This window comes from Silurus aristotelis, assembly GCF_946808225.1.
Source record: "Silurus aristotelis genome assembly, chromosome: 13".
NCBI lineage: Eukaryota > Metazoa > Chordata > Actinopteri > Siluriformes > Siluridae > Silurus > Silurus aristotelis.
The window spans coordinates 29277591-29292729 of NC_139586.1; the positions used below are offsets into that span (position 1 = coordinate 29277591).

At 39.5% G+C, this 15139-nt stretch overlaps 1 protein-coding gene across 1 annotated transcript in view; it reads right to left on the bottom strand.

Moving 5' to 3' along the window:
* The window catches only part of hcn2b (hyperpolarization activated cyclic nucleotide-gated potassium channel 2b), a 43574-nt gene that overhangs the window by 16668 nt on the left and 11767 nt on the right, over positions 1 to 15139 (bottom strand). Inside the window, exon 4 of the mRNA XM_083559052.1 lies at positions 3342 to 3560. Within this exon, the coding sequence (XP_083415178.1) occupies positions 3342 to 3560 (219 nt within the window). The remainder of the gene's footprint in view (positions 1 to 3341; positions 3561 to 15139) is intronic.

Genomic DNA, 15139 nt, shown 5'->3' on the forward strand with positions numbered 1-15139 from the left:
CAGCTGTATGTGGTTCTTCTCCAAAACAAAGAAGGAGCTCACGATTGTATTGAACATCTCTGGATGCATTATTCCCCATTTGCATGTTTCAATAACCTATATTGGTACCTCCACCTCCATCTGGGAAGATGTCCCACTAGATTTTGTGGAGATTCTTTTATCTACAAGGGTGTTGGTAAAGTCAGGTACTGCTGTAGGTAGGACGAGGAGACCTGGGGTGCAGTCAGTTTTCACATTCTTCTAAACCTCACTTATATACATTTCTAAAATCTTCCAGACTGTAAAAATCAGGGGTCCCCAAACTATGGAACGTCCTTCTGAACAATGCCAGAGACATATTTTTAAATCTTTGTTTAATTAATATTATATCTGCGTTTGATAGTAAAGTTTGGATTTCAAACTAAAATATTCCCTGTTTTTTATTAGAGTTTGAGGTACAGATAGTTGATCTCTGGAACTATCAGCTATCAGCAAAAATCCATACCGATAGTTTTTCCGGCTTCCAGTCTGCTGTGTTTGCAAGAGCGGCCTCTAGAGGTGAATCACTGAAGCAACATGCTGTTTGTTTTTACACACAAGACTTTCAATACTTTATTATATTGATTAATGAATATATTCATATTCATATTTTTTTTGTAATAAAGTTCAGTATTGATGGATATGTAATTAATCAGTTATCAGTTATAATACTGGTAGTCACTCTGGCTCATGTGCTTTTCTGTTACAGACCGACCCCCTCGCAGGAAAACGTTTGGGGACACCTGGTAGGAAGAGTCTTTAAGTGGGTAAACTTTTAAGGAATTACCCCTGAATGCTATACCTTCCAGACCAGTCGCTAAAGTGAGTGCATTGCTGTTACATGACATTTAGTGCTTTACTGCTGTACTGGGAATCAGGGAAACACTGTGTACAAACAGTGTAGGACTTGATTGGGCAACAAGGGAAAACAGGGAGCTCATAATCACACACACACACACACACACACACACACACATACATACGCATTGTGGTGAAGTGGAAACTAGCACCTTCAGGCCACACTCCAGGTTATAGATAGGCCATAGCTATTTATATCTGTTTGTATGTGTGAGTGTATATAAAGACACATACACATGTATGAAAGTGAAAGTGTGTAGAACATACTGTGCTGATGTTTACACACAGGCCATGACCTGGAGGGCACAGTGGTACACATCAACTTGTTAAAGGTAAAATGATGATCACTACACTTCGTCCAACCAGCAACGAGCACTTGATGTGATGCTCAAGGACCTCGTCTTAGTGTCTTAAGTTAAAATTGATGTCTTTATAAATGTGTGATCTTGTTTATGTCTTGCACTACAGGCTGGATTTATTTATCATTTTGGTTCATATCTATAAAAACCTTTTCCTATCGACACCTGAATGCATGCTTACTGCAGCTCTTAGTCCATACCCGAGCTTTTTCAAACTAATTCCAGCAGCACCAACGTCTCTATCAGTGCCATTCATTCCCAGCGCAGGAATTGTAGACGTCTGTTTGCTCCGTATCGTGGAAACCAAGCTGCTAGCTTTTCTCCCATTATACAGTACACGTTATCTTGTTCAAAGAATGGCTTTTGTCAGGCTCTTAAGAGTGTTCCATGGCTCTGTTGCCAGAAGCATCCACACGTTAGACAGCTCTCTTTCAGCGCTCGGCTCGGCTGAGACGCACCGTAATGATTAATAAAAAAGGAATGTCTGCCGCCTGTGACGAGATCTTCTGAGCACTCGTGATGGTCTCGTCGTTTTGCTAGGTCACGTTGTTATTAAAAAATAATAATACAGTAGAGGTGGATTTTCAGGGAAAATATACTTTTGTAATATTCTGGTTATTAAAGATTGCATGAAAGTCCAACAATAGAAATAACTGTAACCGAGAGGGTGGCATTGTAGCGTTACTGCCTCATTATTATACATTTTTATATCCCACATTCTCTACACTATTGTGCCTTACACACATCCTGCACTAATACAACCTCTCAACATTTATTCATGTATATATACAGTATATAGTGTACTTTATGACCTGCTTCCACACATTCTACACTGCCCATAGCCTTAACACGAGCTGGTATCAAAAGGTTTCAACACTAGTTTTGTAACACGAAAACAGAGGGCAGTACAAGGCTGCATACACAGTCACAGGGAGCACCGACCTTCATAAGTCAGAGTGCCAAAAGACATGGTCCTGTGTACATCAGGGGCTGTGGAACTGGTGCTTATCTGAAGACGTGTGTTATTCTGACCATGTGCGCTCTTGTGACCGAGCTCTTCTCATACGTGAGTTTCTCGCAAGAAAAACAACACAAACTCACATCCGCATTCACCCAACATTCCAGATTCGGCTCCTGCAAACTACACCCTCTTCACGAAGATGAAGATGCAGCGCAAAACTCGCCATTCTGACACCGTTGCTGAAATCCAGCGTGAACTTCAGAAGATGCTCGACACACTTCGGAAAGAAGATTTCCAGGACATGTTCCAGAAGAACACTGGGAGCTGTCTATGTAAATCTTACAATTCAGAGTTTTTTCACTAATATCATGTAACAGATATAAGTCCAGAAATCGTATGCGATCCGAAGAGTTAATTTCATATCATACTTTATCCTACACCGTCAGCCTCTGGTCTTTCTCCATAAACAACACTATACTAATATTTCCACCTCATAGGGTTTGTATTTATCCCTTTCCATTCAAACAAAGACTTTACTACTTAATCAGTATGATCTGTGTAAACAGCACAGCCAGATTAATCCCTCAAACAGCTGCACACACTGGAAGGTCGGCCCTAACCACAGTGCTAATCTTCAGCAGCTTCTGGGTTAAATCACTGCTTAAATGAATTATAGAAGCTACTTGGAATACCTCAGTGTTCTCTGAATGTGCTTTGAACTTGCATGCCCTATTTCCATAGGTAGTAAAAAATCTAGAAAAAATCTCTATTTAAGAAATAAGAAAAGATGAAAAAAAAAAGGCCAGGTCTGGAAAAGAGCAGGATCAAAACAAACTACACAACACAAAGATCTAATAGGGTGCCAAATGGTTGGAGACATGAGGAGATGAGCTGCAGTAAACAAACCACCAGATGCCACTGTGAGAATCAAAGCACTAGCCATTACTGCGGCCGGTGGATCAGACGGGAGAGACGCCAGATCTAGACTACCCAGAGATCTGTGTTGCATCAGTGGTCAGCCGGAGCAGACCTGTTCGTGCTAAACAGGAGATATCTGCTGACTTTTATCTGCTGAGATCAAACATTAGATGGCACATGTAACAGGCGCGTGCAGGTGTGTGTTGCTCAAGGAGAACCTTTCCCACCTTTTCTTGGTATTGGCGGCGTGACGAGTCCAGCGACTGGATGAGTGCGGTGGCGTGGCCGATGAACATGGCGTAACAGGTGGCTCCTACGATCATGCTCAGCATGGTGAGCCAGATATCAGACATGCTCTCCGGGGCCTGGCGTCCGTACCCGATACACAGCATATGGCTCATGGCCTTGAACAGGGCGAAGGAGTACAGCTCGCTCCAGGAGTCGTTCTGCACAGAAATTAATAAGTGGTTATTAGTTCTCACTAAGACAATTATCACTAAACATGTATCTCTGAGAGGCTTGTTTGCTATAAAACCAAAAGTTTCTTATCTGTTTGCAGTTTCATTGCGATAGATTCAGTACCCATGCTTTCCGTTCTGTTTCAGCCTTAAAAAAGCACAAAGAAGTGTTTTTCTTTGCACCCAAACTTCTGTCTTGGCCTGCACCTCTCACACTCTCTTTCTGGTTGATGTGTTTGCACAGGCAGTGCTCTTTGAGATTAAATCCTAATGTATTTCTTACTTGTTGTGGTTCCTTAAGCAGGGGGGAACCCAGCAATGCAGCTAAACCAAACTACAACTCCAATTCCAAAAAAGTAGGGAAACTGTGTAAAACGTGAAAAAACAAACCAAAAAAACCCAGAATGCCATGATTTATATTATATTTACAATAACACACACACACACACACACACACACACACACACACACACACACACACACACACAATCAAATGTTCAAACTGAGAATTTATACTATTTTAAGGGAAAAAATAAGGTCATTTAGAATTTGATGGCTGCAACACGTCTCAAGAAAGTATGGACAGGACCATGTTTCCCACTGTGTAGCATTGCGTCTTCTGTTCATATATATCTGGGAACCGAGGAGACCAGTTGCTGAAGTTTTGGGAGAGGAATGTTGTCCCATATGTGTCTGGATTTTAGTTGATCAGCAGTTCTGGGTTTCCTTTATTGTGCTTTTTGTTTGATGATGTTGACATGGTGAAAGGTCTGGACTGCAGCAGGTCAGTTCAGCACCTGGACTCTTCTACTATAAAGTCATGCTATTGTAAAAGATGCAGTATGCAGTTACTGTAGCAGTGTCTTGCTCAAATATGTAAAAGACGTGGATGGAAGCATTTGTTGCTCTAAAAACTGTATATAGCATATATCAGCACTGATGGAGTTTGTTTAAACTGCCCAATGATAACAAGCCAGATGGTCCCTCTCCTCTTTAGTCCGGAGTTTCTGGATCATGTTCACATATGCCTTCTTTTCATAGTAGAGATTTAACCTGCATTTGTGGATGGCATGCAAACTGTGTTCACAGGCTATGGTTACTGGAGGTGTTAATGAGCCCATTCAGTGATTTCCATTACAGAATCATGATATTGTAAATGCAGTGCCGCCTGAGGACCTGAAGATCATCTGATATTGATTTTCACCCTTGTCCCTTGAGATTTCTCCACATTCTTTGAAACTTTTGATGATATTGTGTTCTGTAAATGATGAGCTATTCAACTGTTTTTCAATTTGATGTTGAGGAAAATTATTCTGAAGTTCTGAAGTTTGTAGACACAGTTTTTTAAAGATTGGTGAAGAGACTCTGCCTCTCTAATATATAATAATTTTACCCAATCATGTTTTAGTTGTAAATAGTTGTACATATAGTTGCAAAAAAATTATTTCCAAATCAAATTCAAAATGACCTTATTCTTTCCTTAAAATGGTTCATTTCCACAATTTAAACATTTGATATGTTTTCTATGGTCCACTGGGAATAAAATCTGGGTTTATGAGATTTGCAAATCATTGCATTATGTTCTTAGTTACATTTTACACAGTGTCCCAAATTCCCATCTGAGCCTGTCTAGATCTTCTGCGCATAAACAGTGAGTCGGGAAAGCAGCAGCAAGGGTCCTTACCAAAACCAGAAGATATGAACACAACATCTCTATCTTATCCACTCTACATTGTCTCTCATGCCACAGTTCCTGAACAGACTTTTGGTGTCTTTTGATCCACCACAACTACTTCAATCAAAAGGTGCAGGCTATTTGTTGGTACCTTTACTTTGATTATTTCTGCAGGGGCAGATCTTTTTATTTAAAAACACCTGTAGTTATGGAACACCCTTCCAATTAGTATTCTGGATGCAGACTCGTAGAGTCAGTGTTCAAGTCTCGGTTAAAAACATTTGTTTATTCAAGCCCCCTGTGAATACGTTTTTCTTAGGTAGCGGAGTGTTTTGGTAAACCAAGATGTTTGGATGCTGATGTTCCCCCACACACTTACAGAAGGTTTTATCTTGCTTTCAGTTATAATGTCATAGCTATGATGTCTTGCTTGAGTCTCTGCTTGCACTCTGATCACACTGTACAGTGTTTTTAATTATATAATATTGTATTATGTAACAATAAGGACCCTCTCGGTCAAACGAAACATGCTCCTGAGATATCAGTGATCATGTGTCCTTCTGTTCTCCAGACCTGCCTGATCCAGCATGATGCCCTGATGGAAACTACGCAGGGCTGCTGAGAAAGGTTACAGTGTGAAACCAATCCAAATCAAATTTCACTCTAATTGAGACTCTGCATATAAATCGATACGATCGAAAGTTTGTGTGGAGCTTGATATCTTCCCTTTAACTTCCTTTTGCAAGGATGTAGAGAACTTTACTGCTGTCTTTTCAGTTGCCTTTGAGGGTGTGTGTGAGGGGTTTTTCTTTTCTAGGGATGGTAAAATAAACACTACGGTTAAAGCTAAATGCTGTGTAATGCTATGTACAAACAGTGCTAAGGTTCATTTGTTTGTTCACATTCTGTAACTGATCCCACACAACCGGTTGAGACACATTCACTTCATCTTCAGACCAGATCAATTCGATTGATAGAGTTTCATGGAGCCATGCAGGAGACATTGATCAGTTTGCCACCAGGCCACAGCCTGCAATGTGGTGCTTAGTAAACAGCTAAAAAAAGCCTCAGGGAGGCACAAGGACAAAGACATGCTAATGCCTGCATTTAGTCAACTCACGCGTTTCTTTCCCCCTGAAGATATTCGATCCCTGTCCCATTTTTGTACCATATTTTGTCTCCGTTTCAAAAAAGTAAATAAGCATTTAAATTAATTTCCGTTGAGGAAATTAGGACAATAATAACAACATATTCGGTTAAAACAGGATTTTTACATTTACTTTTGGTGCACACCAGAGTAACATAAAAAAAAAGGGTGGCGCAGGGAAACGGGAATCTTTGGAACTAGGAGTTGGCAAACCCTGGGACATCTGTAATAGTTGAGAAACAGTGCGAGCTCATTTCGAATTCCTTGCTGTTAGATATAACGATGCAGCAGAGTGGAGCACAACAAGCGTTTACTGTTTATAATAATAGTGATAGTGTGAGAGCTGCACAAAGGGATCTTCTGCAGTTATGACATCATGGTCGTGCCCTACTTGAATGTTTTGAAGAAACGGGTTCAACCTTAAAAAGCAAGTCCCCAGGTGGTGTTGAACGGCCTGGGCACCAGAGAATATCAAGGCTTTTTGAGCTGCCATCGTGAGGAGCCATGGTGAGCTCGCACTGGTTCAAAACGATCACCAACACCCAGGGGTCGCCTGCTCCGAGATTTTTGTGCATCTATTTCCCGTTTCCCCGCACCAACCTGTACAACCGAGCAGTTAAAGGTTAAAGGCCTCTCTCACAGTCCCAACACTGGTACCTTGGCAGTGCTGGAATTTCAACTCACAACTTTCCAAGCTCATAACCACTAAGCTACTATTTGCTGAATGGTTACTAGAAAACACCTAACAGGACGTATAAATGTAGCTTAATAAAGCATTAGCACTGGTGCATGAAGATCCATGAATATCTGCTTTACATAGATTGAAAATCTTGGAAGAACTCCTGCTATAAGCTCCAACCCTATTGGGATAAATGTGAACGCTGACTGCACCCTAGGCTTCCTCACTTTCTCACCTACATCAGTATATAACTTTACTAACACCCTTGTATCTGATAAAATCTCCACAAAATCTCCACAGAAAATAGTGGAACATCTCAGAAAGGTAGAACTTATTTTAACAGCAAATAGGAACTAAATGTGGTGTTCAAAAAGAAGCACATACCAATCGTATGCTCAGGTGTCCACAGAAGCTCTTCTCTATATAGTGTTGTGGCTTTATTTTAAATCCTTAAAGGTCTAGCCAAAAAGTCCTGGTCAGAAGCTTCTGGATTGGACTGAATGACAGAAAGAAAAAATGCTCTGTCCACGTGTCTCATGTTGTGGAGACACAGCGAGGCACTGCAGTGGTAATTGAATAAATAAAGGGTCTTAATTAGCTGTAATGCATGAGGTCACTGCTGTGGAGTTTTCTATTGCTTACTGGACTATGAGAGGAAACAGCTGTATCTCAGATCTATGTGTGTAAGGAAGAGAAAGATGAACTGATACACTGTTTGTAAAAGATACAGTACATTAGGCATGGGTTGAAAGAGCAATACTCAAGTAAAACTACTGTTACATCAATGGAATTTTATTGAAGTACAAGTTACAGGATTAAAAATCTACTTTAATTAAAAACAAAATGTCGTTCTTTTATCATTTACTCAGAGTAGAATTTACAGAGTTTCCGTGACTAAAACTGGTAGTAATAACGGCTACTTTTTACTGAAGAACATGTCAGAGCACAAACTTCTTTACTTTAACTTGAGTGGAAAAGTGCAATCAGAACTTCAACTTTTACCCGAGTCTTTTAAATCATGGGTATCTACACTTCTTGCTTGTGAGTTTAGCGCATTTGGTCTCTGCCAATTATTTAATCAGAGCAGTAGTGTCTGGGCAACAAATTTTCCCCTTGGATTATTTGTATTTAGTTATTATTTTATTTTATTTTATTTATTTAGTTTAGTTAAGAAAATCCAGACATTAGTGTTACACAAGTCAGGTGACTCTTAGTGCCGGTCTCAGGCCCGGATATATGGGGAGGGTTTTGTTAGGAAGTGCATTCAATGTAAAACATGTCGAATCAAACATGCAGATCACGAATCAGAATTTCATACCGGATCGGTCGAGGCCCGGGTTACAAACGACCACCACAGGTATCACTAACAACAGGGTACCAGTGGAAATTGTGCTGCTGTTGGCTGAAGGAGGAGAAGAAGAGGAGGAAGACGTCTACAGAGACAGCAGGGAAAGGAGAAGTGTAGGAGAGTGAAGGAGAAGTGGAGGAGAGTGGAGGAGAAGTGGAGGAGAGTGGAGGAGAAGTGGAGGAGAGTGGAGGTTCGGGTTGGTACTGTAAATGTTGGTACTATGACTGGTAAAGGGAGAGAGGGAGCTGATATGATGGAGAGGAGAAAGGTAGATGTGTTGTATGTTCAGGAGACCAAGTGGAAAGGGAGTAAGGCCAGGAACATTGGAGGTGTTTAAACTGTTCTATCATGGTGTGGATGGAAAGAGAAATGGTGTAGGGGGGATTCTGAAGGAAGAGTACAGTAAGAGTGTAGTGGAGGTGAAGAGAGTTTCTGATAGGGTGATGAACGTGAAGCTGGAAGTTGAAGGAGTGATGATAAATGTCATCAGTGCTTCTGCTCCACAAGTCGGTTGTGAGATGGAGGAGAAGGGAAAATTCTGGAGTGAGTTAGATGAAGTGGTAGAAGGTGAACGTAGGAATGAAAGATTGGTGATTGGGGCAGACTTTAATGGGCATGTAGGTGAAGGGAACAGAGGTGATGAGGAGGTGATGGTAGGTATGGTTTTAAGGAGAGGAATGTGGAAGGGCAGATGGTGGTAGATTTTGCTAAAAGGATGGAAATGGCAGTGGTGAATACGTATTTTAAGAAGAAGGAGGAGCAGACGGTGACGTATAAGTCTTTTATCGGGCTTGAGACCGACACTAAGAGTGAGCTGACCTGTGCAACACTAATGTCTGGGTTTATAAAATAACATCTATAATTACATATAATAACAATTGTCAGAATAAAAATGGCAGATTAAAAAAAAAATACACATGATTGCAAATGTGATTTGCATTTAACCATTTATTTTCATGTTAAATAAAAAAACTTGTACTACTCCTAAATTAAATTATTCCAATAGTTATTGGCTCTAACAGAAAAGACCATCCAAACATGGTACACCTGATCTGTACAGCAGACTCCGGTAGTAATTTCTCTTGTTACTCTGCCATTATTATCCTTCTGCATTATAAATGGCACAATATGGGGAAGTGCATAACCTTTTAAAATCTTAAAAATCAACCAAGTTTCAGCCAAATATTTAATATTATCAAAACTCAATAAATGATGTTTTTGAACTATGTTACAATAATAATTATTAGACCTCTGAACAAATATTTTAAGAATCTGTTTGTAAAGAGATTCATTTGATTTTAAAACTTTAAAAAACTGCTCTTTAATAGAGTTCATGAAATGTTTTGCTGTTTCTATTGTTAAACATGGTCTTAAATGCCAAATCAAATATTATTATATTATTGTTAAACCTTGAATAACCCTGTATTCAGGGTTTAATCCTGTGTATGAAGTAGGTGTGGCCTCAGCTGTAAGAAGCCTAATTGACGCCACTGGCAGTCACTACAGATGAACAGGTTTTATACCTGACTGCTTACTCGTATCTACATCAAAAGAATCACCTTTTATTCTGTTTGGTGTCTTAACTGGATGTATCTGTTTAGAGCATTTGTTTATCTTGAATAATTTTCCCTTTCTTAAACCTTCTGCTGACTCATCACCTTTATCCTACGACGAAACACTTTTCAGCATGACATCCTGAGTGATCTCTATTCCAGGATCTCTTTCCCCCAAAAGTCATGATGGGATGAAAATGTTAGAAATGGCACATGATCTCAACCTAGTAGATATTAGTACCTAGTAGACCTTCATTACCCAAACCAAAACAGCAATAGGAATATATTTTCTGAAGCATGGTGTACATTGTTCTCGTACAGTCCCAATCATTTGTTTGTCCTTCTCCAATGTAAATTGAAGCAGTATAGATTTCTTCATGTGTGTTGAGCATTTGTTCTACATGATATGCGAGTGACAATGCAAGGATTAGAGGAAGCTGGGTCACAGACCACACAGTACAGATGGATCAAAAAGGATGAAATGACCTACCAGGCTGGAAATAAGGTCCTGCAGGAATTATATCCAAACCATCTGGATATAATTTATGTCAGACAAAATGAAATTCTAATATGATTAGCTTTCTACTACAGACAGATACGACCTCTGTCATTCGCCTAATGACAAACTTTTCCCCTGATTTATTTTCCTGGTCACTCTATTAGATGGTGAAAAACCATTAATGTTCAACAATTAAATAAATGTTTTCATCTTTCATCGTTCCAACGTTGGATATCTGTTTAAATCTCCAAACATGTATTTATAGCAGCTGTTCTAGCACTAGTTCGCTTATGAAGGCTTCAAACCAGATTTGATGAAGTAATTTCTCATGTTTACACTAATTTAATGAGAAAATTTAATGAGTGGAGAGACCTACTGTCAAGCTATGTGTCCTGACATACTAATGATCCTGTCACCTTCTGCTCCCTGGACCTGACTGATCCTGCGATCCTGATGTTCTGATGAAGTTCTCATCAATGGAAAATCACTCGCGACTATTCAATGCAAGTCAGATTTATTTGTAGAGCTCTTCTAACAATGAACATTGACTCAACATGTGCTTTACACAAATAAAGCAGTTATAATGTTGTATAAAAGAATGTTGATGTTTAGTGCCTATACGTTTGTTCATTATGATTGTAATTTTATCCCTAATGAGTGCTCCAGTCGTGACTCTGGTGAAGGAAAAACTCCCTGTGATTTCAATGGGAAGAAACCTTGAGATTTAAAAGGGAACCATATACTCAACACCAAATGTCCATTCATTACAGTTCCATTATTTTTGAGGTGATTACAGTTCAGTGATGGGCGTGTTAATAGGAAACTGTCCATGGTCCTGAACCATTGTAGTAGACTATTGACATTAATTACAGTCCAAATCCATCCTCAAAGTTCTTGAGCTGCTTGGTAACTTTATGGATCTTTAGACTGTTGAAATGGAACCATCCCCACACAGAGTGGCCTACAAGTGAAGAGAACTCCATCATGAGGTTGAGTGTCAAGACAATTTGGGCAGATCGAAAGAGAAGAAATAGATAGGAACACTGGCTACTGGTACCTCGGGACTGTTCTGTTCGGCCACTGGTACCTCAGGACTTTTCTTCATTACAGTTCTGCTACAGTGACTTGGAACTGCAATCTCCATGAACAGTTTTGTATGTGATTTTCCATCAGGAAACAGCTGGTAACCTCAACAATGATGGAACTCTAATGAATGAATTTCCAAAGTCACTGGTTTTCAAGCTCTTGCTACAAAAGACATTAAATTAAAGTTTTTGTTTGCCCTTTGAACAGCTGGAACTAATTAGATTATTCTTAATTTATTCTTATTCTGAATCTTAATAATTATTATTAAAATGATTGAGATTAATCAGAATTCAAGATTTTGAAGCACAGGTCATATCCTGAACCAAAATGTAAAAATTCTCGTCAGTATTTGGCAGACACACTTATCCAGAGCACTTAAGAGTTAAGAGCCTTGCTCTAGAAATCAGCAGGAGTGAATCAGTGATGCTGGAATTTAAACTCATGACCTTCCAAACTAGAGGCCAATGCCTAAACCACTGAGCTACCACCTCCCTAATGCTATAGCAGGTCATGGATAAATACTGTACATCTGCACTCTAGTCAGCTTTTAACATCTTAACAACACTTGTCAGTTTTTTAATCACATTTTTATACATTACTGTGAATGAACATTTGCAATCCTGTAGATTAAAGACCCCCAGAGCATCCAGCCACTTGAAATGAAGCAGGATGGAGAAGCCCTGGTTCATTAGACAGATCATTTACCTCATTCAACTGTGTCAGTTGTTTAAAGCAATTCTCTACCATGAAGCTGCTGAAGCTGATTGCTACCTGATTGCTAAGTGATGCCCAAAACCAACATGGCTGCACTTGGGAAGAAAGTGAAAGAGCTCATTTTAAATATATTTTGTTACAGTGCTTGAAAATCTGAGCTGGAAATCCAGTCATATGGTAGATATCCATGTTCAAGTCACACTGTAAAAATGTATTAATAAAAAGTAAAATAAATGAGTTTGATGTTTTACAGTTGAATAAAGAAACCCACATGGCATTAAGGAAAACCTTTTAGGTCGATCCTAAAGACTTTTTAAGGATGTGAACTACAGCTACACTCTATGAATAAAAATTTGTGGACACCTAAAAATATGACTGGCATGTGCCTTTTAAAAATATCCCAGTCCACATTTATTTCTCATTTACTGCTAGAATAACCTCCACTGTTCTGGGAAGATGTTCCGCTTTAAATTAATGAAGATTCATTCGCCCACAAGGGTGTTAATAAAGTCAGGTACTGATGTATGTGATGAAAGTGAGGAGGCCTGGGGTTCAGTCAGTGTTCACATTCATCATGTTCAATCAGAGTTCTTTAGCAGGAGATCCTCCAATCCAAATCTTGTAAAGTAGATCTTCATGGAGCTGGCTTTGTGCACAGGCTCATTGTCATGCTGGAACAGGTTTGGGTCTCCTAATTCACATGAAGGGAAAATTATATTCTACAGCATCTAAAGACATCTTATACAATTGTGTGTCCAAGTTTGTGGCAACAGTTTAAGGAAGAGCAGCATATGGCTGGAAAGGTCAGGTGCAGCAATCACACACACACACACACACACACACACACACACACACACACACACACACACACACACACACCCACAGATCAGTTCTGCTACAGTATTTTTTAAATACTTGGTTCAGTCTGCTGAAATGCATCATGATTTATTGCCTGCTGGTCAACAAGTGCTGCTATCACAATCCTATTATAGACTTTATACATATCCTGAGCTCCTCTTAGAACTGAGCGACAGATAGACAGATTTTTTTATTGTTATGAAAAAATGTTAGATGCCACTGTCTTAAAAAAAAAATGCATCCTCCAGCATCCTCACATCAGCAGGTGGGCATCAGCAGCTGTTCCCGTAAATTCATTGCAAAAGCAAAAACAGACACAATTCACAGGGGAAAGACTGAAACACCCCCCTACACACACACACACACACACACACATACACACACGCCTCGGCTTGTCAGGGTCTCTCAGCGGAGTGACAGCGGCTTTGAGGTAAAATTCTACTCCTACTGAGTCTCGACGTATTTTTATCCATCAGAAGATAGTGACTAATCTAAGTGTAGGTGTGGAGAGAAATCGTAAACCATCCTCGAGTCGACGTGGCGCTGCTCAAACACTCGAGTGTGTGTGTTTCCTGTCAACAATAACTCGAGGAAAGGTGAAAAAATCCGAACCAATACTGTATAATCACATAACTGCTTTGCTTTGCTTATTCGGACTGATCAATGTCCAGGTTGGTGTGAGAAAGTATTGAGATTCATAATTTTCTTTATCTGTTGCTAATGGATAATAAAAAACTTGTATTACTGCAATACATCCTAATATTGTGTAGAGATATTTTCAGGACTCCAGGTGAGGAGCTCCAGGTGAGGAGCTTCAGGTGAGGAGCTCCAGGTGAGGAGCTTCAGGTGAGGAGCTTTAGGTGAGGAGCTCGCATGGCAAAGCCTCGCTGTCACTATCACTATACCCTGTGTTGTCTTCTTATTTGGTAATAACTGGAGGTCGACCAGTAGTGGATTTTACCGATGCGATAGCTAGTTTGGATCACCAGTAAACGATTAAAGAATGGATACTGGATTAAAAAAAACAAACAAAACATAACACTCCAGTAAAACAGCACTGAACTTTATTACAAACATAAAAAAACCCAACACAAAATCATGAAAATGTGCAAAATGAAATACATGTGGATATGTGAATGATATTAATAAATAATTAAATAAATTATAAATTATAAACGATAAATAGAATATAGCGCTCTCCGTGCAGCGCGCAGTCTCACGTGTAAAAACAAACAGCACATGATGTCAGTGATTTCTAGAGGCCGCTCTCGAAAAATATCGAAAATATCGATTTAATCTGCAAAACTGATAAATCGGTCGACCTCTAAGAAAAACATGAGATTTTTTGCTATTAAAGTGCATTCATTTGATTTTTTTGCCTAATCTGCAACAGAACCACCAAAGCTCATTTTATAAATACAGGTAATCCCAGATTTACGATGTGGTAATATGGAAAGTAAAGAGATGTCCTAGTCTACCCAGGAGTCTTAAAGAATGGTGATCAGTATGGGGTAGTGTCGTTTAGCAAAACAGAGCAATTTACAGTACAGTAATGTAGAAACTATATTCAGAGCCGACATGCTCTGTTCAAGTGTCCGGTGAAGCCAATTAAAAACAGAGAGACAAGAGTTCAAACTGAGCTTTGAAACTCCAAAAACACAGAAAATATATGCACTCTAAATCCTGGCAACATCCAGATGTTTCATACCACATACACGCTGCTACGTTTCCCTGCTATGAGCTATTGTATTTTGTCGCATTGTCATTGTAAGATCGAGAAAACATCAGACGAACCATCGTGACTCATCACCTGTACATTGAATGGTGATGAAGAAGTGAAGCTGAGGCTGATTTCTTTAAAGCCCAGACTGTAGATTTGTGCAGCCTGTCAACCAGTTTGTACAAATAGATCTTTAATCGGTCCAGTAGCGGAGCCGAGATTGTGCAGTGTAGAATAAGGAACTTTACTGAATAGATTTGGATGTAATTACATAATACAGCCAAAAGT